The sequence below is a fragment of the Euleptes europaea genome, chromosome 12 (assembly GCF_029931775.1).
Source record: "Euleptes europaea isolate rEulEur1 chromosome 12, rEulEur1.hap1, whole genome shotgun sequence".
Classification (NCBI taxonomy): Eukaryota; Metazoa; Chordata; class Lepidosauria; order Squamata; family Sphaerodactylidae; genus Euleptes; species Euleptes europaea.
The window spans coordinates 10601947-10625352 of NC_079323.1; the positions used below are offsets into that span (position 1 = coordinate 10601947).

Consider the following 23406-nt stretch of genomic DNA (forward strand, 5'->3'; position numbering starts at 1 on the left):
CCGATTCCGCTTTAGGGGGTTTGCAGCCTTTGGCGAGGATATTTCAGCCGCTGTGTGGATTGATCTCGAACCAAACCATATAAGCAACTACGAATCTCTAACTGTATTCTGCCAGTTCGGAGTGTGTAAAAGTTAAAAGTTGACCTGCTGGATTCGAAGAACATTTTGGTTTTGTGCATAATCGACAAGGATGTATTTTTGGCGTCCTTTGCTTCCTAGATTTTTAAATAGTTATAAATAACAATAATAATTAAAAAAATACTTTTGCTACTCTTTGGTACATGGCATCTGGCTAAAGCTGCAGATTCTGAAGGCTGTTCCCCTCCCTCCCCCCCATTGCACGTTTGTTTTCCGGACAGTCCTTCTAAGTCCCGGAGGCTTTCAGCTGAAGGATTCTTTATTGTACTCAAACCTCGTCCCGTAAGAATTGCTGCTGTTGCTCAGTTTGTGAAGGGCTTTGGAGATTTTGTTTGGTCCGCAGCAGAACACGCCAACAGTCTTCCTGTCGAGATTGAAAACAGGGTCACCAAACTTGTGCTAAAACAGAAAACCAGGGCTACAGTTAACAGAGCCAAAAGGTACTTTCTTACTGGGCCCCACAAATTTTGGACATTTTTTATATCCAGTTATTATTTTGATGTCACCGCTGACATCTTGCCCCCCTCTCTTGCTTCTCTGGCATTGAGAGAGGACTTGGGGGAAAGGTCAGTCTCCCTTCATACCGAAAACAGCAACCATCTACCCCACCTGTGGCCTCTTAGCAGTGGGATGGCTTCTACAGGTGCATGTAAGTCTAGCTCTTCACCCTCTGGAGACAGTTTAGAAAAGCAGGAAGACTCTTCCCATGGGGTAGGGGCAATCCACACCCATATTTTTTGGGCCTCCTTTGTTCTCTTCCCACCCCTATCCCCCCAACCCCTACCATGTTGACCAGTTAGAAATATTATTTATTTGTTTCAGGCACAAGGTTTCTCCCCAATGGTGACCCGGAGCAGCTTGCAACATCATTCTCCTCTCCTCTAGTTTATCCTCACAACAACCCTGTAAGGCATATTAAACTGAAAAAGGGAGGGAGGGAGGGAGAAGTAGGTGGAGGGGAGGCAGAGAGAAGGAGAGAGGGAGGGAGAAGGAGGTAGGGGGAGAGGGAGGGATGAAAAACGAGAGGGGGAGGAGAAGACTGGGGGAGGGGAGAGGGGGGGTGAGAGGGAGAGGGGAAGAGGGAGGGAGGGAGAGAGAATAGAGAGGGGGAGAGAGGGGCAAGAAGGAAAGGGGAGAGGGGGAGGGGAGAAAGGGGGAGAGATCGAGGAGGAGAGGGATGGGAAGACAGGAGGAGAGGGGGAGAGAGAAGGGGTTGGGTGCTCATGCCCAGTTATCTGTGCCCCTGCCTTCAGAGGTGAGGCAAGTGGTGACTAAAGATGGCATTTCCTGGGGTGGCACCTTGTCTCTGGTGCCCCCTTGAAGTTCACTTGATGCCTACTTGACTTTCAATTAGGTGCCAGGCTAAAACACATCTTTTCACCCAGGCTTTGAACTAAGGGTTTAAGGGTCTGCTCTGTTTTATGGATGGTTTTTATGCTGCTGTGTTGTTGTTTTTTAATGGCTTGCATTTATACTTTTTTATTATTATTATTGTAATCCGCCTCTAGCAGGACTTTGAAGAGGCTGCATAGAAATATTCTGCATAAAATAAGGTCACCCAGCCAGGTGTCATGGCAGAGCAGGGATTCAGATCAGGGTTCCCCAGATCATAGCCCGATACCAAAACCACTATTCTCTACCACTGCTTAAGGACAGCAGACAGCAGGACTAGGAGCCAAATCCTACCAGGTTGGAGGAACTGGAGACAAAAGGAAGATTCAGAAGGGAAACTCTGGTAGCTGTGAAATACTGACTAAGGGCCGCTGCTGTAAAGAAGGAAAATCACTATTCCCCTGCTGAGCAAGATGCAGCACTGTCACTTGGACTAACTGTGATGGATCAATGGGAAGTGCCTTCTGTTTGGGGACTGGGCAGTGTCACCTCGGCAAAAAGCCGCCAGCATTTCCCAAAAGCAGAAATGTCTGGGCGGCAGCAGTTTGGAATGGAAAGAAGAACAGGTTCCTGCCCACTGGACAGCCTCCGGTCCCGTGAAGAAGCTCTGCGGACAACTCCTGATGCTTTCCTGGCACCCACACCGCATCTGGCCCCAGTGGTTAAGAGCGGTGGTTTGGAGCGGTAGACTCTGATCCAGAGAGCCGGGTTTGATTCCCCACTGCTCCACATGAGCGGCGGACGCTATTCTGGTGAGCCTGGTTGGTTTCCCCATCCCTACATGTGAAGCCAGCGGGGTGACATTGGGCTGGTCACAGCTCTCTTAGAGCTCTCTCAGCCCCACCTACCTCACAGGGTGTCTGTTGTGGGGGAGGAGAAGGGAAGGTGATTGTAAGCTGATCTGATTCTTCCTTAAGTGAAGAAGAAGAAGAGTTGGTTTTTATATGCCAACTTTCTCTACCACTTAAGGAGAGTCAAACCGGCTTACAATCACCTTCCCTTCTTCTCTCCACAACAGACACCCTGTGAGTTGGGTGAGGCTGAGAGAGCGTGACTCGCCCAAGGTCACCCAGCTGGCTTCATGTGTAGGAGTGGGGAAACAAATCCAGTTCACCAGATTAGCCTCCGCCGCTCATGTGGAGGAGAGGGGAATCAAACCCGGTTCTCCAGATCAGAGCCCACCGCTCCAAACCAACGCTCTTAACCACTACACCATGCTGGCTCTGGCAGAGAAAGCTGGCATATAAAAACTAACTCTTCTTCTAAGTAAGAGCATAATTAAGAATTCAGTCCCGTCCCGTCGTAACCTACTCATGGCACCCTCTCATGGGGTTTTCAAGGCAAGAGATGTTCAGAGGTGCTTTGCCAATGCCTGCCTCTGCGTAGCGACCCTGTTCTTCCTTGGTGGTCTCCCATCCAAGTATTGACCGTAGCTGATCCTGCTTAGCTTCTGAGCTCTGATGATCTTGGATTAGTCTGTGCTATTCAGGCTACTGCAAGTAAGAGCATCCCCTCAAGGGTCTAAGGGAGCCCATTGAATACAAAGCCATGCACACCATCTCTTCCCCACCAGGCCCCTTGGAGAGCGTAACCCTCCCCGAGCTTCTTTCCAACCATAGGCTGCCCCATAGGCTGGACTAGATGACCCTGGTGGTCCCTTCCAACTCTATGATTCTATGATTCCTCTGGACAAGCTACCAGATCAGATCAGATCAAGTTTATTGTATAAGGCCATAGGCTGTTACAATCTAAAACAATATAACGTCAAGTTAAAATATACAAAACCAGAATCATTACAAGAATACGAAAATTAAGAAATTAAAATACGCCCATTTGGCTCTATCCAGCTTTACCACCTTTTGCAATTTGCTTCGCCCTGATTTTCTTGGCCGCAAGGCCAAACAGTGCCATTTTTCGGGAAATATAAGGGTCCATATCTGATAACAAACAGATTAATCTGTCAACAGCAGATAATAATTGTGACGCTGAAAGAATGTTTGCCAAAAACTTGTTCCGGGGTTCAGTGTATAAAGGACAGGCCAGGACATAACGGGGGAGAGCTTACACTGAACCACCACATATACAAATGCGTTGAGCCAGAGGTTTCTTTAAAAAACGGCCTGCAAGTACCTCCGTGGGCATAGTTTGGAAACGCAGCGAAGTAAGGGCTGTTCTGAGGGCAAGCTACCAGACAGAGGGTTTACCTAAGTGCCTTCAAGTTCTCTGTGGGGCTTTCCAAGACTCTGGTTTTATGAAAAGGGAGAACCTTTCAAACTTCCCCAGACTGGTCCGGAAAGAACCTCGTCGGGCCGATGGCACAATGCACGGCTCGTTTGGCACCTGTCCACCTTCATAAGGCATCAGGCTTCCGGCCTCCCTCTGGGTGGCTGTAATTAGCTTAATTAGGCCGGTGCCTGAAGAGCTGATCTGAGATAGACAGGGCCCGCCACAGGTCTCATGCTCGTAATCTCCGGTGGGAAAGTTACAATTAACTACTGTCGGAGCCGTTTCATACGTGGTGACCCAGAAGCTGACAGTTCCAGATGTTCTTGCCGACTCCCAGTGATTTCCGCCACTTAAAAATAGGAACTGCAAGCGCAACAAACTGGCTGATGTATGGCTCTCGTCCTTTGCAAATCCTTCTCAACGCCAAACTAGATGTGCCTTTCTTTTTTAACAAGTTGGGTCAGAGTTCCCCAGGCCTGAATCCTTCCCTTCAGATAGAAGCTTCTAGGAAATGATTTCCCAAGTGCCGTAGGGGTCCGATGTGGATCAGGATTGCAGCGTGGGAGAAGAAGCTACTTCAGCCTTCCCCCGTGCCATTTTCTAAAGCCGACAAGGCCCTTGGGGATGTTGTTTGACCTCTTGAGGGGCTGCAAGCAGGGCAGGAATGGGTAGAAAGTGTCCACCTGCCCCTGCTTTTCTTCCGCTTTCTGATGCAGTCCCCGCACTTCCTCCTAAATGGGCAGTCTCCACTTTAGTTGGGGGAATTAGCTGAGGAGACAGAGCTTGTGAGAGGGGATAACTGGGATCTATAATCTATGTATACCAGGATAAATCCATAGGAAAGCTCTCCAATGAACAACTTGATGTCACTTTGCACACAAAAGGGAAAAAACGCTGGGTAGAAGCAGCCTGGAATGAACCTTAAAATTTTCCTGAACATGTAGGTAGGCAGGTAGGCAGGTAGGGAGAGAGAGAGAATTAAAACGAATGAACTCGGGGAGAGTCACTGCCTTTGCAAACCAGCCTGTGCAGCCGTCCCTTAACAGCAGTCTGGCCGGCAGCAATTAGCAGATGATCAGCAACGTTTAGCCCCATGCCTGGCAAAGCTTCAGTCACTGATTTCTGAAAATTAAACTTCCACTCAAGGCACAAGAGCAAACTGAGCACGGAGTTCCCGGGGACAAGGAGAGTCCCGCACTCGAGACTGAGAAAACTTCATGGCTCCTTGTCAGTTTCTTTCTGCATTTTTTAAATTTAAAAAATTAGTCCGCTTCTTAGAAGGGAGGAGGGGCCACAGCTGAGTGGGACGGCATCTGTTCGGCTTGCAGAAGGTCCCAGGGTCAATCCCTGGCATCTTTCATTATAAGGATTAGGTCAAGGGTGTCAAAGATAAGGGCTGCGGGCCGGATCCGACCCTCTGAGTGCTTGTCAGCCCTTGGCCCACAGAACCAGAAAACACCACAAAGTCATATAGAGTCCAAACAGATGGCTTTTACTGGTCAATTAGGCATACAGTGCAAACGAATAAAATGACAGCTATGAGAGGCTCACTAGCTGGGAGATATTATAAGGCAGGAAAGGCGGGAGATTACACGTACAGGCTGAATACAGTTTCCCAGGAGCTGGGTTCCCAGGCCTAGGCATGCGACCTTGGGGGGCAGACAATACAACGCAGAGACAGAGGCAATAACGAAACCGAGATAGCAGCCTGACATTCTGCTCCCCTCAAGGCCCCCTCCCAGTTCGCAAGGGGGCTGGTCGATCTGGGTAAGCACTGTGAAAGGCGTCGACGAGGTCGGGGGCGGAGACATCCCGTGCGCGTACCCATTCGTCATAGGCAGGGGGGAAATGTTTCCAACGGACCAAATATTGCAGGTTGCCATGGTGAACACGGGAGTCAAGGATCTTGGAGACTTCGAAGTGTTCCTCCCCCCCCACCATGATGGGTTGCGCAGGAGGTGGGTCCGGATGCCACCGTGGAGAAGCAACATGGGGTTTGAGGAGGCTAATGTGGAAAACAGGATGCACACGCCTCAAGGATTTGGGGAGAGCCAGTTCCACCGTGACAGGGTTTATGACCCGGGTGATGGGGAAAGGGCCAATGTATTTAGCACTGAGCTTATGGCACGGTTGGGTGGAACGGAGATTTTTGGTGGAAAGGTAAACCAAAGTACCCACTTGCAGATCACCCCCGGGGGAGCGATGTTTGTCAGCTTGTGCTTTGTATTTACGTTTGGCTCGGTCGAGGTTGCTAACGAGCCAGGGCCAAGTGGTACGGAGGGCGTGTGCCCAGGAGGCAATGTCGGGGTTCCCCTCCCCCTCTATATCATCTGTAGGAGCGATGGGACTGAAATCTTGTCCATACACAGCAAAAAATGGGCTAAAACCTGTGGATTGATGCATGGCATTATTGTAGGCATATTCTGCTAAAGGTAACAGTTCTACCCAGTTATCCTGGTGGTAGTTAACATAACAGCGTAAATAACATTCAAGTACAGCATTGACACGTTCAGTTTGACCATCAGTTTGAGGATGGTATGCACTAGACAACCCTTGTTCCACTCCCACCAACTTGAGGAAAGCTTTCCAAAACTTAGAAACGAAACCACTGCCGCGGTCACAAATTATCTTACGCGGAAACGAATGTAAACGAAAGATATGCGTCACGAAGAGGCGGGCCAGTTTCTGAGCAGAGGGGATCCCTGCGCATGGAATCAAATGTATTTGCTTAGAAAACAAATCAGTAACAACCCACAACACAGTTTTACCCCCACTGAGAGGGAGATCAGTCATGAAGTCCATAGCAATCACTTCCCAAGGTTTGCTGGGCGTTTCAAGAGGTTGTAGCAGTCCCGGGGGTTTGCCCTGCGATCGTTTCGCAGCGGCACAAACGGGACAGCTGCGGATGAAGGAGTCAATGTCGGAACGCATTCCCCCCCACCAGAACTGTCTGCGCAATAAGTGAAGGGTTTTCAGAAACCCAAAGTGCCCAGCTGTTTTGGCTCCATGGGCTAAATGTAAAACGTCCTTTCGGAGAGCCTTGGGGACATATAATTTCGAGTCCTTGTACCAGGATCCTCCTTGTTCCAAAACACCAGGAGGTAGGGTATGAGCGGAACGTTCTAAAAGGCACTGGTCCCGAAGGACAGTTAAAAAGGACTCGGAGATGGGGATTTTGGAGGGGGCCCCCCCGTCGGCCATGGAGATCTTAGAAACAGTTATGGGGCTAGTGCTTACGTGCGGCGGCGCGCAGACTGCAGGCGGCTGGGCGGTCGGAGGGGTAGGAAGGGCGGGAACTCCGGTTCGTTGCGGTGGCGGCTGGGCAGCCGGTTGAGCTGGCGGAGCTTGTACGTTGGGTAAGGTGTGCTGATGCTGGGATCGAGTTTGTACAGCCAGCATAGGTAGAGCCCCACGTTGCATAGGGGTGAACAGAGAGTTGGTGGGTCTTTCGAGTTTTACCGGATATTGTGGTAAACGGGAGAGGGCATCCGCAAGAACGTTCTGTTTCCCAGGGACGTGCTTCAGGGTGAAACGGAACTGCGCAAAGAACTCCGCCCACCGTTGTTGTTTCGCCGATAGCTTATGGGACCCCGTGAGGGCAGCTAGATTTTTGTGATCGGTCCAAACCTCAAAGGGGACTTTAGACCCTTCCAAGAATTGTCGCCATAGAGTCAGTGCATGATGAACTGCTGAGGCCTCTTTCTCCCAGATGGGCCAGTTTAATTGAGCGTGCGCAAATTTTTTTGAAAAGCGCAAGGGTGAAGAAGACCATCCGGTCCTTGCTGGAGGAGAGCCCCTCCCATGGCTACATCGGAAGCATCGACTTGCACAATGAACATTTGATTTGGGTCTGGGTGCTGTAGCACCGGCTCCGAAGTGAAGAGGCGTTTGAGGGCCAGAAAGGCGGCTTGGCATTGCTCAGTCCATAGGATTTTCGCGGAGGGCAAGGCAGCCGAGCTTACTTTTCCCTTAGTTTTCAGTAGGTCCGTAATGGGTAGAGCCACCTGGGCGAAGTTAGGGATGAATCCTCGATAGAAGTTTGCAAATCCCAGAAATTGCTGTACTTGCTTCCGGTTGGTGGGGGGAGTCCAATCGAGGACGGCTTGGACTTTGGCGGGGTCCATGCGAAGACCTTGGTGGGAGATGATGTATCCTAAAAACGTGAGTTTGCTTTGGTGAAATTCGCACTTAGCTAGTTTTGCGAAAAGTTGATGGTTACGCAGGCGTTGCAGAACTTCCCTGACCAGAGCCACATGCTCGTCCATAGTTTTCGAATAAATGAGAATGTCATCTAAGTAGACCACCACCCCACGATATAGAAGGTCATGTAGGATTTCATTGATGAGTTGCATGAAGACCCCCGGAGCCCCTTTTAATCCGAACGGCATCACAAGGAATTCATACATTCCGAAACAGCTAGAGAAGGCAGTGAGGTGCTCATCCCCTTCGCGGATACGGACTCGGTAGTAAGCTTCCACCAAGTCTAATTTAGAGAACACACGGCCTTCCTGTAATTGTCCCAAAATATCGGATATTAATGGGATAGGATAGGCATTGGTCTGGGTAACCGCATTGAGCTTTCTGAAGTCAATGCATAGGCGAAGGTCGCCCTCTTTTTTCCGGACGAAAAACGCGGGGGCCGAGTTTGGGGCATTCGAAGGGCGAATGAACCCTCTGGCGAGGTTTTTGTCCAAAAAGTCCCGGAGGACAGTGCGCTCGGAAGCGCTCATAGGGTAAATCTTACTCTTGGTTAATGTGCAGTCCTTTACCACTTCAATCGCACAGTCTGAGGCCCGGTGGGGGGGTAAGGCATCACATTCCTTAAGGTCGAAGACATCTTCAAAGTCCCGGTATACAGCGGGTAGAGCCGGTGGTGCTGGGGCAGTAGAGGTTAATGCTGGAACGGGCGGATATAGCAGAGCAAAGTTTTGCCGATGCTGGTCGCAGGTGGGACTAGCGAAGGAGATAGTGTTTGTTTCCCAATCAATACTGGGACTATGTCCTTTAATCCAGTTTATTCCCAAGACCACTTCAAATCGGATAGGGGCTATAGTGAAGTCTATTTGTTCCCAGTGGGAACCAATTCCCATTGCCACCCCTATGGTGCGGTGATCAACTGGACCCCCCTGGAAATGGCTTCCGTCCATTTGGGCAAATTGGACGGGGGCGGGTAAAGCCTCAGAGTCGGCTCTGAGTGCAGCAAAAGTGGTTTCGCTTATGAGAGTGCGACAGCAACCGGAGTCAATTAGTGCTTTGACGGGGATTTGTGGGCCACCGTTAAGTTGCTGTAAAACTGCATCCACGTAGACGGTGGAGTCCACGTCTTTAATTTTGGTAGGAGCATTCGGTTTGATAGGAAGATCCTGAGAGGTCTGTGGAGACGCTCCATTCACCACAGACCGGAGCCGTTTTTTGACAAGTCGAGGGGAGATTCCAGGTTTAGGGCTGGAGAAATCCAAGGATTTTCCTCATCCGAAGAGGGAAAATCGTCCCCCAATGGGGCACTTGTAATCCGAGACCCGGCGGGGTCGTTGGTAGTAGGCAGGGAGGCTGGGTCCCCGGCATGGAGTGCAGAGGGTGTGGGTCTTCCCGGAGCTGCGCTGCGGGTGGCCGCGGTGCCTCTGCGTGGTGGACGACCTCGGGCGCGGGTTGTCGTGCTGGGACGAAATATTTCCTGGCGGCGTGGGCAAACGGCTGCAAAGTGGCCCATTTCTCCGCAAGTAAGACAGGCACCCCTCTGAAATCGGGCTTCACGTTCCTGGGGCGGACGTGGGGGATTTCGTGGGACGAGCAGTGGTGCCTTGGGTTGAGGCTTTTGGGTGCCTTTTTCCTTGTGCTTTTGACGGACGAGAGAAATGAAGCGTCGGCGGCTTTCCACTTCCTCGGCTAATAGGATCCAGTCTTCGAGGGTATCGGGATCGCCTCGCATGTAAGACCAGTTCAGAATGTCAGGATGCAAGGCTTCCCTGAAATGATGGATCAGGGTGGTCTCGGGCCAACCTACAATTTTACTTGCCAGTCGTTGAAATTCATCGGCAAATTCTCGAACTGTAGCAGAGCCTTGTTTTAATTGTAAGAGTTCCGTTTTGGCTCTTTCCCCCAGGAAGGGGTCCTCAAACCTCCTTCTCAGGGCAGTCATGAAGTTGTTGAGGGAACGAATAGCACGAGAGCGGGTGTCAAACTGGAGGACCATCCAGTCAGCCGCTTTACCTGTCAGAAGGGAAGCTACGTAACGCACCCGGCTGTCTTCCGTGGGGAAAAGTTGTCCTTGTTCTCGCATATAACTGTCCACTTGATGCAAGAAACAAGGCAAAGTCTCGAGAGATCCGTCATACGTAGTCCTCAATTTGAGTTGCTTCCAAGGACCGGGCGCAGGTTGACCCGGTTGCACTGGTGGTCCGGGCGGAGGGACAACAGGAGCTCCAGGAGGCAAGGGTGGAGCAGGCACATTAGCGGGTGGTTGCACGGGTGGTCCGGGCGGAGGAGCAACAGGAGCTCCAGGAGGCAAGGGTGGAGCAGGCACATTAGCGGGTGGCTGTACGGGTACCCCCTGACCCGGTATCGGAACGGGCTGTCTCAGAGCTATCAGGGTTTGTTGTAATTGCCTGTTCTCCTGAAGCATACGTTCCATTACTTCCTGGAGTTGATCAACACGGTCGGAGAGCTCCCGATTCTGGGCTCTTAAGAGATGAGCCTCCTCACTTGGGCCACCAGTAAGATGAGGCTTACTGGTCCGGAAGCTTGTGGCCCATTGAGAGCTATCCCCATATAAATCCTCGTCTTCTGACTCTTCTGAGTCTCGACGTCGGTCAGCCAAACGGCGTGCGCGTTGGGTCGCGCGCGACGGGACAAACGCCGGGGAAAAGGACAGACCTGATAGCCCTAGTACATTGCCCTTAGGGCGCGTGTCCACGTTCGCCTGATTCCTAATCCTTGCTGCAGCCGCCCTGGCTGCTTCCGCAGCCTCTCTCTCTCTTGCGACCTTAGCCGCTTCGGCGGCTTGCTGATCCGCAAGAACTTTGGCGTTCTCAAGTCTCAGGGCAGTCTCTGCCGTAATGCGCGGCAAAAGTTCTGTCTCCAGGAGTGAGAGTATGGGGTCGGGTTCCCCGCCCAGCAGAGGTTGTACTCGAACCGCCAGTGCGGGTGCCTCGGCTCCGAAGGTCGAGGTCAAAACTTGAGCCAAGGTGGCTACCGGGGTGTCCTTTGTACATTCCACAAGGAGAAGAGCGGTGCTAATAGCGACTCGCTTGGCCTCAGCCTGACAGCTGGCTGCATCCGGGATCAGGGAAAAACCCTCCGGTGGGGCTCCCGCCATGGTAGAAAGAGTTTCTCGAGAAATAAGATTATCCAAAAGTCCAGTTAATATTTGTAAATCCTCAGTCGCCAATCGGGCATCGTCCAGTAATTGATCCAAGTCCTGAAGACCTAGACGAGCATCAGTATCCTCCGACGTTAACATCCAGAGACGTCCTTTAAGAGATTGCCACTGTTCCTGTACCAGTCCCCTCAAGCGGCAAACCTCTCGGGTCGTCCGGAAAAGTTCAGCGATTAAGTCTTGTAACAGAGTAGGATCCTCAGAGAAGGGCTCCAGGGTGTAGATCACCTGGAGAGCTGCACAGCTCCCATCCAAGTGGCAGGCGAACCCCCCTGGGCTCCAGCCTGGCTAGTAGAATGGTGAAGAGAAGGTGATAGCTGTCATAATGTTAGCCCTTGGCCCACAGAACCAGAAAACACCACAAAGTCATATAGAGTCCAAACAGATGGCTTTTACTGGTCAATTAGGCATACAGTGCAAATGAATAAAATGACAGCTATGAGAGGCTCACTAGCTGGGAGATATTATAAGGCAGGAAAGGCGGGAGATTACACGTACAGGCTGAATACAGTTTCCCAGGAGCTGGGTTCCCAGGCCTAGGCATGCGACCTTGGGGGGCAGACAATACAACGCAGAGACAGAGGCAATAACGAAACCGAGATAGCAGCCTGACAGTGCTATTATCCTGTCCACGAGCCGAGGCAGCCACCACCCCGCTCCCGTTTCTGGGCTGCGGAGGCTTACAATTCATGCCGTTTGCCGGCTGGGACCTCCATGCAGAGGTCCGAGTCTGCAGGCAGCGGGGATGTGTTCATGTGAACACCTGAAGCTGCCTTATACTGAATCAGACCCTTGGTCCATCCAAGTCAGTATTGTCTACTCAGACCGGCAGCGGCTCTCCAGGGTCTCAGGCAGACGTCTTTCACATCACCTACTCGCCTAGTCCCTTTAACTGGAGATGCTAGAGATTGAACCTGGGACCTTCTGCATGCCAAGCAGATGCTGTACCACTGAGCCACAGCCCCTCTCCTTAATCGGAAGGTGAGGGCTCCAGCCTGGTGCGTAGATCACCCTTCCCCGCCACCCCGGAAGGCAGGGGCTTCAGGGAAGGGTGATGTACACACAGGGCTCGCCAGCTGAGGAAGCCACCCCCCGCTCCTGATCCGCAGTGGCCTTGCCAACCAAGGCAGTCAACCTACCCCGCCCCCCCAGTCCTGATCTGGACTGGATAGCCCACAATTGCAGATAACCCCCCTTCGCTTTAGGGTAGGGATTTGCTTTCCGGTCAGTTTTCGGTTCCGTAGACCGAGCCACAGCTGCCCTGTCACAGTTTTGTGCCGACCGCCTTCCAAAGCGCTTCTCTGCCTTCAGATTGCCCGGCCCGAAAGCAAATGATACTCTTTCTGTCTCGGCCAAAAAGTGTTTGACTTAATGAGCCCCTTCGCCGTCAGACGTAGCCAAAGGGAAGGAGAAACGCAGAAACGTCTGGTGTGCTCTCCCGAGTTGCCAGTAGATGGAACACTTTTGCTCGGCATGTTTTGTGGGACAGAATGAGGCAGCGAAGCTGAGCTAAAACAGCCACGCACCTGATAAAAACGGACTCTTGTTTGGGAAAACTCTCACCACAACACTTTTTGTTAATCTGGAAGGAAGCTAAAAGACAAATGGCTCCCCCCCCCCTTGCAATGGACTTACATGATCTCTAGGACAGGATCTCCTATACTGTCCAATGCTACAAGCCAAGCTGTTAAGTTTATTTGCATTTGCACGTTATTATCTCTACCCTCCTCTAAGGAGATCAGGGGGGCATACAGGCATCTCCCCTCCTAAGTTTTATCCCTACAACAACCTGGTGAGTTCGGGGAGGACAGGAGGAGGAGGAGGAGAAGAAGAAGACGACGACGACAAGTTAGTTTTTATATGCCGTCTTTCTCTACCGCTTAAGGGAGACTCAAACTGGTTTACAATCCCGTGCCCTTCTCCTCCCCACAACAGACACCCTGTGAGGTAGGTGGGGCTGAGAGAGCTCGAAGAGAGCTGTGACTTGCCCAGGGTCACCCTGCTGGTTTCATGTGTAGGAGTGGGGAAACCAAGCCGGTTCACCAGCCGGTTCTGCAGCACCTTGAAGATTAACAAAATTTCTGGCAGGGTATGAGCTTTCATGAGCTGCAGCTCACTTCTTCAGATATCTTTTGTTGGTTGGAGTTTATAATTTGTGTAGGTTGGCATTTATAATTTTAAAGTATGTTTTCCGAATTTTAATGTCGGGACCCGCTCTGAGCCCGGCTTGCTGGAAATGAGGACGGGCTATAAATGCAAATAAATAAAATAAATAAATAAAATAAATCTGAAGAAGTGAGCTGTGACTCACAAAAGTTCATACCCTGCTGGAAATTTTGTTAGTCTTTAAAGTGCTACTGGCCTCTTGCTCTTTTCTACTGCTACAGCAGACCAACATGGTTATGCGTTGTGTTCAATCATGGAAACGGCTTTTTTTGGGGGGGGGAGAGAAAGTACAGTTTTCACAATCTGTATTGCCCCCCCTTCTTGGCTGTTTAAGGCTAAATTGCAATGAATCCCCAATATCATGGGGAGGGGCCGTGGCTCAGTGGTAGAGCATCTGCTTGGCATGCAGAAGGTCTCAGGTTCAATCCCCAACATCTCCAGTTAAAGGGACTAGGCAAACAGGCAATGGGAAAGAGCTCTGCCTGAGATCCTGGAGAGCCGCTGCTGGTCTGAGTAGACAATACTGACTTTGATGGACCAAGGGTCTGATTAAGTATAAAGGCAGCTTCATGTGTTCATGTATAGCTTGGCCACGCAACTGTAAGAGCTTTGTGGCAGGGACCAGTCTTCCTGCTCGTGTGGCTCTGTAAGAAAGCCTTACAGACCCACAGTGCTTTATAAAGTAATGTTAACAAGTTCTAATAACTGGAGGATAAATTATTTGAGCAGCTTTACAGACAGGGCACCTTCAGGTACCACAGAAATTTAGTCCAGGCAACGCCCCTCCCATCCAACATTTCCTTTCTCGTTTTTTGGGAGATACAATAGGGTTAGATCTAACGATTCCCTTACATTAAGATGGAGCCTATTACTTCCTTCTGCCAACAGAGAAAGACTTCCTTCAACAAAGAGTTTTCTCCATCAAGGGAAGCCTGTCTTCATCAGACAAAGTCGGTCTCGGCAGGAGGGAGCCTTTTTCTCATGAAAAAAAAAAGACTTAAAAGAAGAGAGTCATAGGATCCAACTTAGCTGCTGGAGTCATAGGATTCAACCCATAAAGACTCTGACATTCTGAAACCAACCCGGAGATGAAGCCCTATGAAGAAGAAGAAGAGTTGGTTTTTATATGCCGACTTTCTCTACCACTTACGGAAGAATCAAACCGGCTTACAATCACCTTCCCTTCCCCACAACAGACACCCTGTGAGGTAGGTGGGGCTGAGAGAGTGTGACTAGCCCAAGGTGACCCAGCTGGCTTCATGTGTAGGAGTGTGGAAACCAACCTGGTTCACCAGATTAGTCTCCACCGCTCTTGTGGAGGAGTGGGGAATCAAACCCGGTTCTCCAGGTCAGAGTCCACCACTCCAAACTACCACTCTTAACCACTACACCACGTTGGCTATTAGGAAGGGCTGAGGGGAATGTTTAGTCTAGAGAAGAGGAGGTTGGGTGGGGGAAATGATCGCTCTCCTTAAGTATTTTAAGGCCTGTCACTTAGAGGAGGGCAGGGAACTGTTTTTGTTGACAGCAGAGGATAGGTCTCACAATAATGGGTTTAAATGGGTGGAAAGGTACTGGCGAGATATTAGGAAACGTTTTTTTACAGTCAGAGTTGTTCAACAGTGGGATCGGCTAGCTAGGGAGGTGGTGAGCTCCCCCTCACTGGCAGTTTTTAAGCAGCAGCTGGACAAACACTTGTCAGGGATGCTCTAGGCTGATCCTGCATTGAGCGGGGGGTTGGACTAGATGGCCTCTATGGCCCCTTCCAACTCTATAATTCTATGATTTTTTTGCCTCCCACCTGAGTAGCATTCCATCTCTGTGATTTTTGTTTTTTTAAGAACCGAACCAAATTAAGGAACGAGAAAGAGCCATATTGTCCTCTCTCAAGGAAAGGTTCCCAGAATACTTCAACACTGTTTGCAATGGCTAAGTGGTCATCTGATTCTTACATCATGAAAACCGAGCTGCAACCCATAAGGATAGCTGTAGCTCTCCCCACTGCCCCTGGCTGCAAATCAAAATGGCCATTCAATGGAGGTACGCCACGAATGCTTGGTTATGCAGCATGCTGTGTGCCGTGCAAAGGAGGACAGCCGCACGGGAACCGGGGGTATCCCGAGGGCGGGTGGATTCACCAGCCCTAGATCCCACATAATTTGTAATCTACATTCTCCTAATACACTGGGGGAGGCTTGATAAAGGCTTGTAGAAGAGAATGGGGAATGCACTCATGCCGAGAGACAGGCAGGTCTCCCAGGCTGGGAGAGCCTCTTCCCGAGGCCCACGACAACCTGGAGCTAACCCTTAAACTGGTCGGGAAAAAAGCACTTGAATCCAGTACTCGCCTGGAGCAGACTGAGAGTTGTGCGAATCGACCCACAGCAAAACCCTTTTTCCCCATCTGTTTAGGGTAACCGTGGTTTTCCCCACCCTGCAAACATCTTCCTTCTAAGCAGCCTCGGCTTATTTGTTGCAAGGTGACAGAGTAATTAGCAGCGTGCAAAAAATATCCATGAGACGTTCCCAGAATAAATACAGGGACACGCGCACACCCACACAATGTATGTAATTATGGACTCACTGGTAGTGGATACAAAAGGGTGGCTGATTTAACTGATCGATCCGCTGGATTTAAAAAAAAATATTCTTTGAGAAAGTCATTGTCCTCAGGCCCACGTTTTTTAAAAAATACGGCAGATGACAAAAAGATACAAAGGCCAGCCCCTGTGATCTGACACAAGTCTGTTCAGATGGAAAACCCTGGGAGTGAATTTCACAAAAAGGGGGTGTGCATCTGGGTACATAAGCGCTGCCCATGGATGGGCAGCCCTTGCCATAGGAGTGTCCTGCTGCAGCGGCAGACACTAATCTGGTGAGCCGGGTTGGTTTCCCCACCCCTACACATGAAGCCTGCTGGGTGACCTTGGGCTAGTCACAGTTCTCCTAGAGCTCTTTAACCCCCAACTACCTCACAAAGTGTGTGTTGTGGGGAGGGAAAGGCGATTGTAAGCCGGTTTGATTCTTCCTTAAGTGGTACAGTCGTCGTCTTCTTCTTCTCCCTCTTCTTCTTCTTCTGTGATTGGCCCAAGGTTGCCCAACAGGCTTCCAGGTAGACCGGGGATTCAAACCTGACTCTCCCAGATCCCGGTCCGACACTCTAACTACTACACTACATTGGCTCTGTGCATCCACTGTGCAAACCCCACAGAAATGAACTGGGTAGCTGTGCAATCACAAACATGGTGATGGGCCTCATCCGGGAGAACTTCCTGGCGGGTTGTGCCAGGTACTGAAAGATCACGATGGGTAGTCGTGTTAATCTATCTGTAGTAGTAGAAAAGAGCAAGAGTCCAGGAGCACCCTGAAGACTAGGATAATTTCTGGCAGGGTGTGAGCTTTCTCTACGCCTGCTACCCCTCTGCATATCACACCTGACCCCATCACAACTGCTAATGTCATTTAACTGGTATTAACAGAAAATATACACCAACCTATGTAATAACAACCATGTCAAAAAAAATCGCATAGGACAGCCACAATTCAGTACTTCTAAGATCAAAATATATTCAGCATGTGTACTCAAACAATTAGCAATTCACCAACACCCCAGTGTTACCATATACATATCCTATACATGTACATCACATAAGTCCATGTCCACAAACCGAATAGGTTCCATCTAAGTATCTCAGTTACGGCTGACAAGCTAAAATTAGATGCATAGACAGTTCCAATAGTAGGCACAGGATGTGAAACTCGATATTTAAGCCGAAAAAGTCCATGTACACAAACCAAATAGGGTCCATCTAAGTATCTCAGTTATGTCTAAATTCACTTTTCTCTAATTAAGGACAGATGGACTCACATTCTAGCTGTATCTGAAGAAAGATCACGATGAGTAGCCGTGTTAGTCTGTCACTAGCAACAAAAAAGAGCAAGAGTCCAGTAGCACCTTAAAGACTAACAAAATTTCTGGCAGGGTATGAGCTTTCGTGAGCCACACAGCTCACTTCTTCAGATATCTACGGATGTGAGCTATGACTCATGCCCTGTCAGAAATTTTGTTAGTCTTTAAGGTGCTACCGGACTCTTGCTCTTTTCTATTGTAACTGAAGAAGTGAGCTGTGACTCACAAAAGCTCACACCCTGCCAAATATTGAAAGATTCAACAGCTCCGTCAGCCCGACTGATTGCTTCTTTTCATTGTTTCAAAGTGATGATTCCCGCTAATGCACCTTTCATCTCAATGCCCAATACATGCCGCAAACAAGAGGTTGATTGGGCTTGGAAGGACGGATTAAAACATTAAAGCTCTGAGTGTTCTGAAAATGTGCAAACCTCCCCCCTCCCCGCCCTGTTGCTTCTTCACTGTGCAGAAGATGAGCTGCTCTGACTGTGTAAACTGACAGTTCTTTGCCAAGAACCCCTCTTTCTCAGATGCTACATATTGGATAACACCAGCCGTCGGGGTGCTTTGGCATTAAACAATAGCGTTGAAACCCGAAGTCATTCCCATGCAAACCCAGCTTATTAAACCCACTCCGTCTCCCATCCCTCAAACCGATGGGGGAATCTGGCTTACCGTCGGTTGCACTTGGCGATTTCGTTAAACAGGAGCTCCCAGCAAGGTCGCCTAGTAGAAAGCCGGGAGTTCAGCACCTGGTATTTCTCCCCAATTATTTCCTGCAAGGAACAAGACAGGCTTTGCTAATTGTTACAGATCAATCGGCTACCACTTTGGGGGGGGGGGCACCCTTAGGGCCGAACTACACGTTACAATGTACGTGAGTCACATGTACACATGAAGCTGCCTTATACTGAATCAGACTCTGGGTCCATCAAAGTCAGTATTGTCTACTCAGACCAGCAGTGGCTCTCCTGGGTCTCAGAGGTCTTTCACATCACCTACTTGCCTGGTCCCTTTAACTGGAGATGCTGGGGATTGAACCTGGGACCTTTTGCATGCCAAGCAGATGCTCTGACCACTGAGCTATGGCCCTTCCCAAGCCATGGGGACTCACAGCAATATTGAAGCAATGAGTTCCCAATGGGAACTCCACTTAAAAACGCCCACAGAGGCCCAATTTGGATCAGGACCATGGCTCAGAGGGAGCAGGGGGCTCTTGTCTCCCCTCCTTTTCCTGAGATGAAGCAGCATGTGTGTGGGTGGGTGTTATGTGCCGTCAAGTCACTTCCGACTTGATGGGGGCGAACGTGAGTCCAAGTTCCCATGCATAAATGACCAATGTCCTCCAAAATGCCCTATCGTAAACAAACTTGCTCAGATCACGATGGGTAGCCGTGTTAGTCTGTCTGTAGAAGTCTGGAGAGCTGCTGCTGGTCTTAGTAGACAATAATGACTTTGACGGACCAAGGGTCTGATGCAGTATAAGGCAGCTTCATGTGTTCATGTGTGTTCACTTTCAACCACAATTTTGAACCTATAAGGGACTAGCAACTTGCTTGTAAAAATGCAAAAACTGGCAATTCTTAGAAAGCTGGGTTCTACGCCCAATGTCATATCCTACAATTGCCCATCATTCCGGCAAAATATACACAGTCCAGCAAAAGACTTTCACTTCTGTCTTTGTTTTTATTACTGCAGCAGTCGTCTCCCACAGCCCCCCCCCCCCGACGCGCCACATACCTGTATCCCATCTGTCTGAGTAAGGTACAGCTGGATGTTTACAAAGTCTGGTCGGTTTTCTTGCCAGAGCTGAAATAATTGTTCATTTAAAAAAAGGAGACATAAATGAATTAGCACATTTTCCCCTTAAGTAGGAACAAAGATGTTATTGCTGAATCCGTGGAGAGTGACAGATCTTTATTCCATTATGTCTCAGGGCTGAAATCCACATTATGTGCAAACGCAGGCAGAAACGGGCAACCAAAATAATCATGGGGTTGGGGGCAAGGCTAAGGATGCCTGGGGTTTTTTAATTGGGGGGGGTAGGGTTGCCAGGGCCCTCTTCGCCACCAGTGGGAGGTTTTGGGGCGGAGCCTGAGGAGGGCAGGGGGGTTTGGGGAGGGGAGGGACTTCAATGCCATAGAGTCCAATTACCAAAGCGGCCATTTTCTCAGGTGAACTGATCTCAATCGGCTGGAGATCAGTTGTAATAGCAGGAGATCTCCAGCTACTACCTGGAGGTTGGCAACCCTAGGGGGGTGACTAAGGGGTGATATGACAGAGGCCTACCAAACTGCAGACAGCGGATAGAAACTTTCCTCCCTCTCACGTAATACTAGACTGAATTTACCTAATGAAGTTAGCAGGCTGCAGATTCAAGGCAGACAAAAGGAAGCACGTTTTCATACAACACGAAGTTGGCTTGTGGAACTCACTGCCACACGATGTGGGGATGAGCAGTGGCTTAGATGGATTTAAGAGCATCGGAGAAATGTAAGAAGAACACATTTACTGCTGGCTACTACCCATGATAACCAAATGGGGCTTATGTTTCAGAAGCAGAAAGCCTCTGGTTGTCAGACCCATTAACATTTGAAGCTCACTTATACTTAATCAGAGCATTGATCTATCATAGGGATCCCCAGCCTTTTTGAGCCTGTAGGTATCTTTGGATTCTGAAATAAGAGTGGTGGGCACCGCCACAGAATGGCTGCCGCGTAGGGTTGCCAGGTCCCTCTTCGCCACCAGCGGAGATTTTTGAGTCAGAGCCTGAGGAGGGCAGGGTTTGGGGAGGGGAGGGACTTCAATGCCATAGAGTCCAATTGACAAAGCTTCCATTTTCTGCAGGCAAACGGATCTCTATTGGCTGGATACCACTTGAAACAGCAGGAGATCTCCAGCTACTACCTGGAGGTTACAATAAATGGAAACACCTGTGCCAATATTAACTGAGTTAAAGAAAATGGTGGCACGGAGGCTCAAAAATACAACACCACACTGGAGAATTACAAATAAGTATATAATGATATCAAGGCATTAATTCATGCCCTAAACATGAAAACCAAAACATCATAAATCAATGATAATCTTCAAACACCTCAAGTAGGCTGAACAACACATATCCTAAATGGGCGGGATCCTCCCGTCCCCAAAGTCATAAATGATAGTCCCAAGGTGATATGCTTATAAATGAGGTCCAAAAAGTGCAAAAAAAGAGGACGTGTGGCTAGTCGTTGGTGCACGTTTCAAAGGCTTTCTTCAGCTCCAACACAATTCAAGACAACTGTAAAACTTTTTAGTCCGTTTGGAAAATGAACACGTTGTCCGTAGACCGTCAACTAGAAAAAATGTGTCTATGTGAATTCAATTGCGCATGTCATTTCTTATCTGTTGTAACAGATTGATTTATGATGTTTTGGTTTTCATGTTTAGGGCATGAATTAATGCCTTGATATCATTATATACTTATTTGTAATTCTCCAGTGTGGTGTTGTATTTTTGAGCCTCCGTACTACCTGGAGGTTGGCAACCCTACTGCCACGGGAGACGGAGCTAGCCACAGAATGGCGGCTGCAGCTGACCTTCAGTCACACAGTGAAAATCCTTATGCAGTGCTCCCAAAGCAATGTTTTTAAACATCCGCCAAAGCCAATCAAAGCTCCCATGGCCAATCAGAAGTCTTGCTAGGCAAAAGCCCCATAGGATCCCACCCTCTTTCTAAAAACACTTGGCGAGCACCAGGAACGGTGTCGGTCAGCGCCATGGTTGCCCACACTCCTGGTCTATAAAGATCAGTGTTACCTACTCTGATGGTTTGATGCTGTGAAGCTGTTGCCTGTGGACCCTGCTCGTGGCCTTCCCCATGATATCAGACTGGTCGTTACAGGAGATTTTGGACTAGACGAATCACTGATGTGAAACAGCATGGTAATTCTTATGCTCTGTAGTCTTAAGGTAACAAAACTCTGGCAGCGACTTAGAGATGCTCCCCAAATCCTCCCTGTCTGAATCCAGGTGTTGGGAGTTCCAGATTGCCTAGTCTTGTTTCTGAAAGGCACTAGTGCTTCAGTTTTCTGTTTCTGAATTCGATACACGACACTATGCAAAAGCAGAGTCAGATCCTTTATTTCATCAGAATATTTCTCCACTTCCATGTTACCAGCATGCACAGGCCGAAAGTCAAAATAAGGCACCTGCCCACACACATACACGCCTCAGTCTTAATTAAATTGTATGTGTGGTTATATTAAAAACATTTTTTTTTGCAGTGCTTTACCAGTGTTTACTGATGTGGGCATCAGTATAATACAGCATAAAGAAAAAGAATCTTGTACAATAGCCTTAGGGTTGCTTTTCCACACTGTTTCATAGGTAACCCGAGGCTGGAAATCTGAATGAAACAGAAGGATCCGGAATGTGTGGCAAACATGCCCGTAGTCCAATTCCAGAACCAGTTTTAGAACATCTCGTTAAACCAGAATTCAACAGGACAGAGACAACTTGTGACACAATAATGGAACGGAAGCCACAAAATGACATAGAACATAGAAACACAGAGCTAGAAGGAACCTGAAGGGTCATCTAGTCCAACCCCCTGCACAACGCAGGAAGTTCATCACTCCCCCCACTCCCCCAGTGACCCCTGCTCTATGCCCAGAGGAAGGCGAAAAACCTCCAGGATCCCTAGCCAATCCGCTGATTCAGTTTGCTTTTAAGAGACACATGCAGTCTACATAAGTGACTTTTCAAGACCACGTGTATCTGTAATTCTGTGTATATTTCCAACGGCCATGTGGAAGTATGGTACACACAGATCATGATCCCATATACGCCCCTGCAAAGATACTAGAATCCACCGAGTTTTCTTAGATCTGTCTAACTCCCAGTTCTCACCACTTTAATAACTGTGGCTCATCGGACTCCAGCAAGAGTGATAAAGCCTAAAAGGTGTCCTTCAAAGCAAAGCACAGAGAAATGAAGAAAAGAGCAACCAAGATGACCAGGGGGCTAGAGCAACTGCCCTATGAGGAGCGGTTAAAACGCTTTGGGCTGTTCAGCTTGGAAAGAAGGCGGTTAAGGGGAGGCATGATAGAGGCCTATAAAATCATGCATGGTGTGGAGAGAGTGGACAGGGAGAAGCTTTTCTCCCTCTCTCACAATACCAGAATGTGGAGTCATCTGCTGAAGCTGGAGGGTGAGAGATTCAAAACAGATAAAAGGAAGTATTTCTTCACACAATGCATTGTTAAATTGTGGAACTCCCTGCCCCAGGATGTGGTGATGGCTGCCAACTTGGAAGGCTTTAAGAGGGGAGTGGAAATGTTCATGGAGGAGAGGGCTATCCATGGCTACTAGTCAAAATGGATGCTAGTCATGATGCATACCTGTTCTCTGCAGGATCAGAGGAGCATGCCTATTATATTAGGTGCTTTGGAACACAGGCAGGACAATAATGCTGCAGTTGTCTTGTTCGGGGGCTTCCTAGAGGCGCCTGGTTGGCCACTGTGTGAACAGACTGCTGGACCTGATGGGCCTTGGTCTGATCCAGCATGGCCTTTCTTATGTTCTTCTGTTCTTAAATATATATATATTCTTACCTTGTTATGTAAGCTGCAGAGCAGATCGGCAAAACAGTGGAAGTACCGGATGTCTCTGCACACCCAAACGAAGTAAAGCCTCCGAAGTTTGTAGCCTTTCCAGTCGTCACTTCAAAATGAGGGGAGCGGGGAGGAAAATAAATGTCCATTAATAAATATCTGTTTTAAAAAATCAAGCACCCACTGAGACAGATCACACCTTCCCCTTGTTTCCCCACTGTCCAAACTGATATGGTTTCTTTACAACTAATTACAAATAGTGGTTCCCCAAGTGAGATGCGGTTGGAAAGAGGCAAGCCCTGCAAACCTGTAGCTGAAGTCCTCAGGGACAAGAGTAAGTGTGGCCCTAAATAAGTTCCCAACACAAGAAGAGCCTCTCTGGGTCAGAGAAAGGGTGCCTCCAAGCCCAGCAACCTGTTGCAAATAGCAGGCAGCCAGGTGCTTCAGGGATGATGAAGAAGAAGAGTTGGTTTTTATATGCCAACTTTATCAACCTTTTAAGGAGGATCAAAGTGGTGTGCTCTTTGCAAGAGCCAGCGTGGTGTAGTGGTTGAGAGCAGTGGTTTGGAGCGGTAGACTCTGATCCGGAGAACTGGGTTTGA

The 23406-nt window shown here is 49.1% G+C and overlaps 1 protein-coding gene across 1 annotated transcript in view; it reads right to left on the reverse strand.

Moving 5' to 3' along the window:
• Positions 1–366: 366 nt before the first annotated feature.
• NOX4 (NADPH oxidase 4) overlaps positions 367–23406 on the reverse strand; it is a 137716-nt gene continuing 114676 nt past the window's right edge. The window contains exons 15-18 of the mRNA XM_056858931.1: positions 22805–22913; positions 18948–19016; positions 17883–17983; positions 367–502 (exon numbers count right to left, since the gene is read on the reverse strand). Coding sequence (XP_056714909.1) covers positions 382–502; positions 17883–17983; positions 18948–19016; positions 22805–22913 — 400 coding nt within the window. The 3' untranslated portion in view covers positions 367–381. The remainder of the gene's footprint in view (positions 503–17882; positions 17984–18947; positions 19017–22804; positions 22914–23406) is intronic.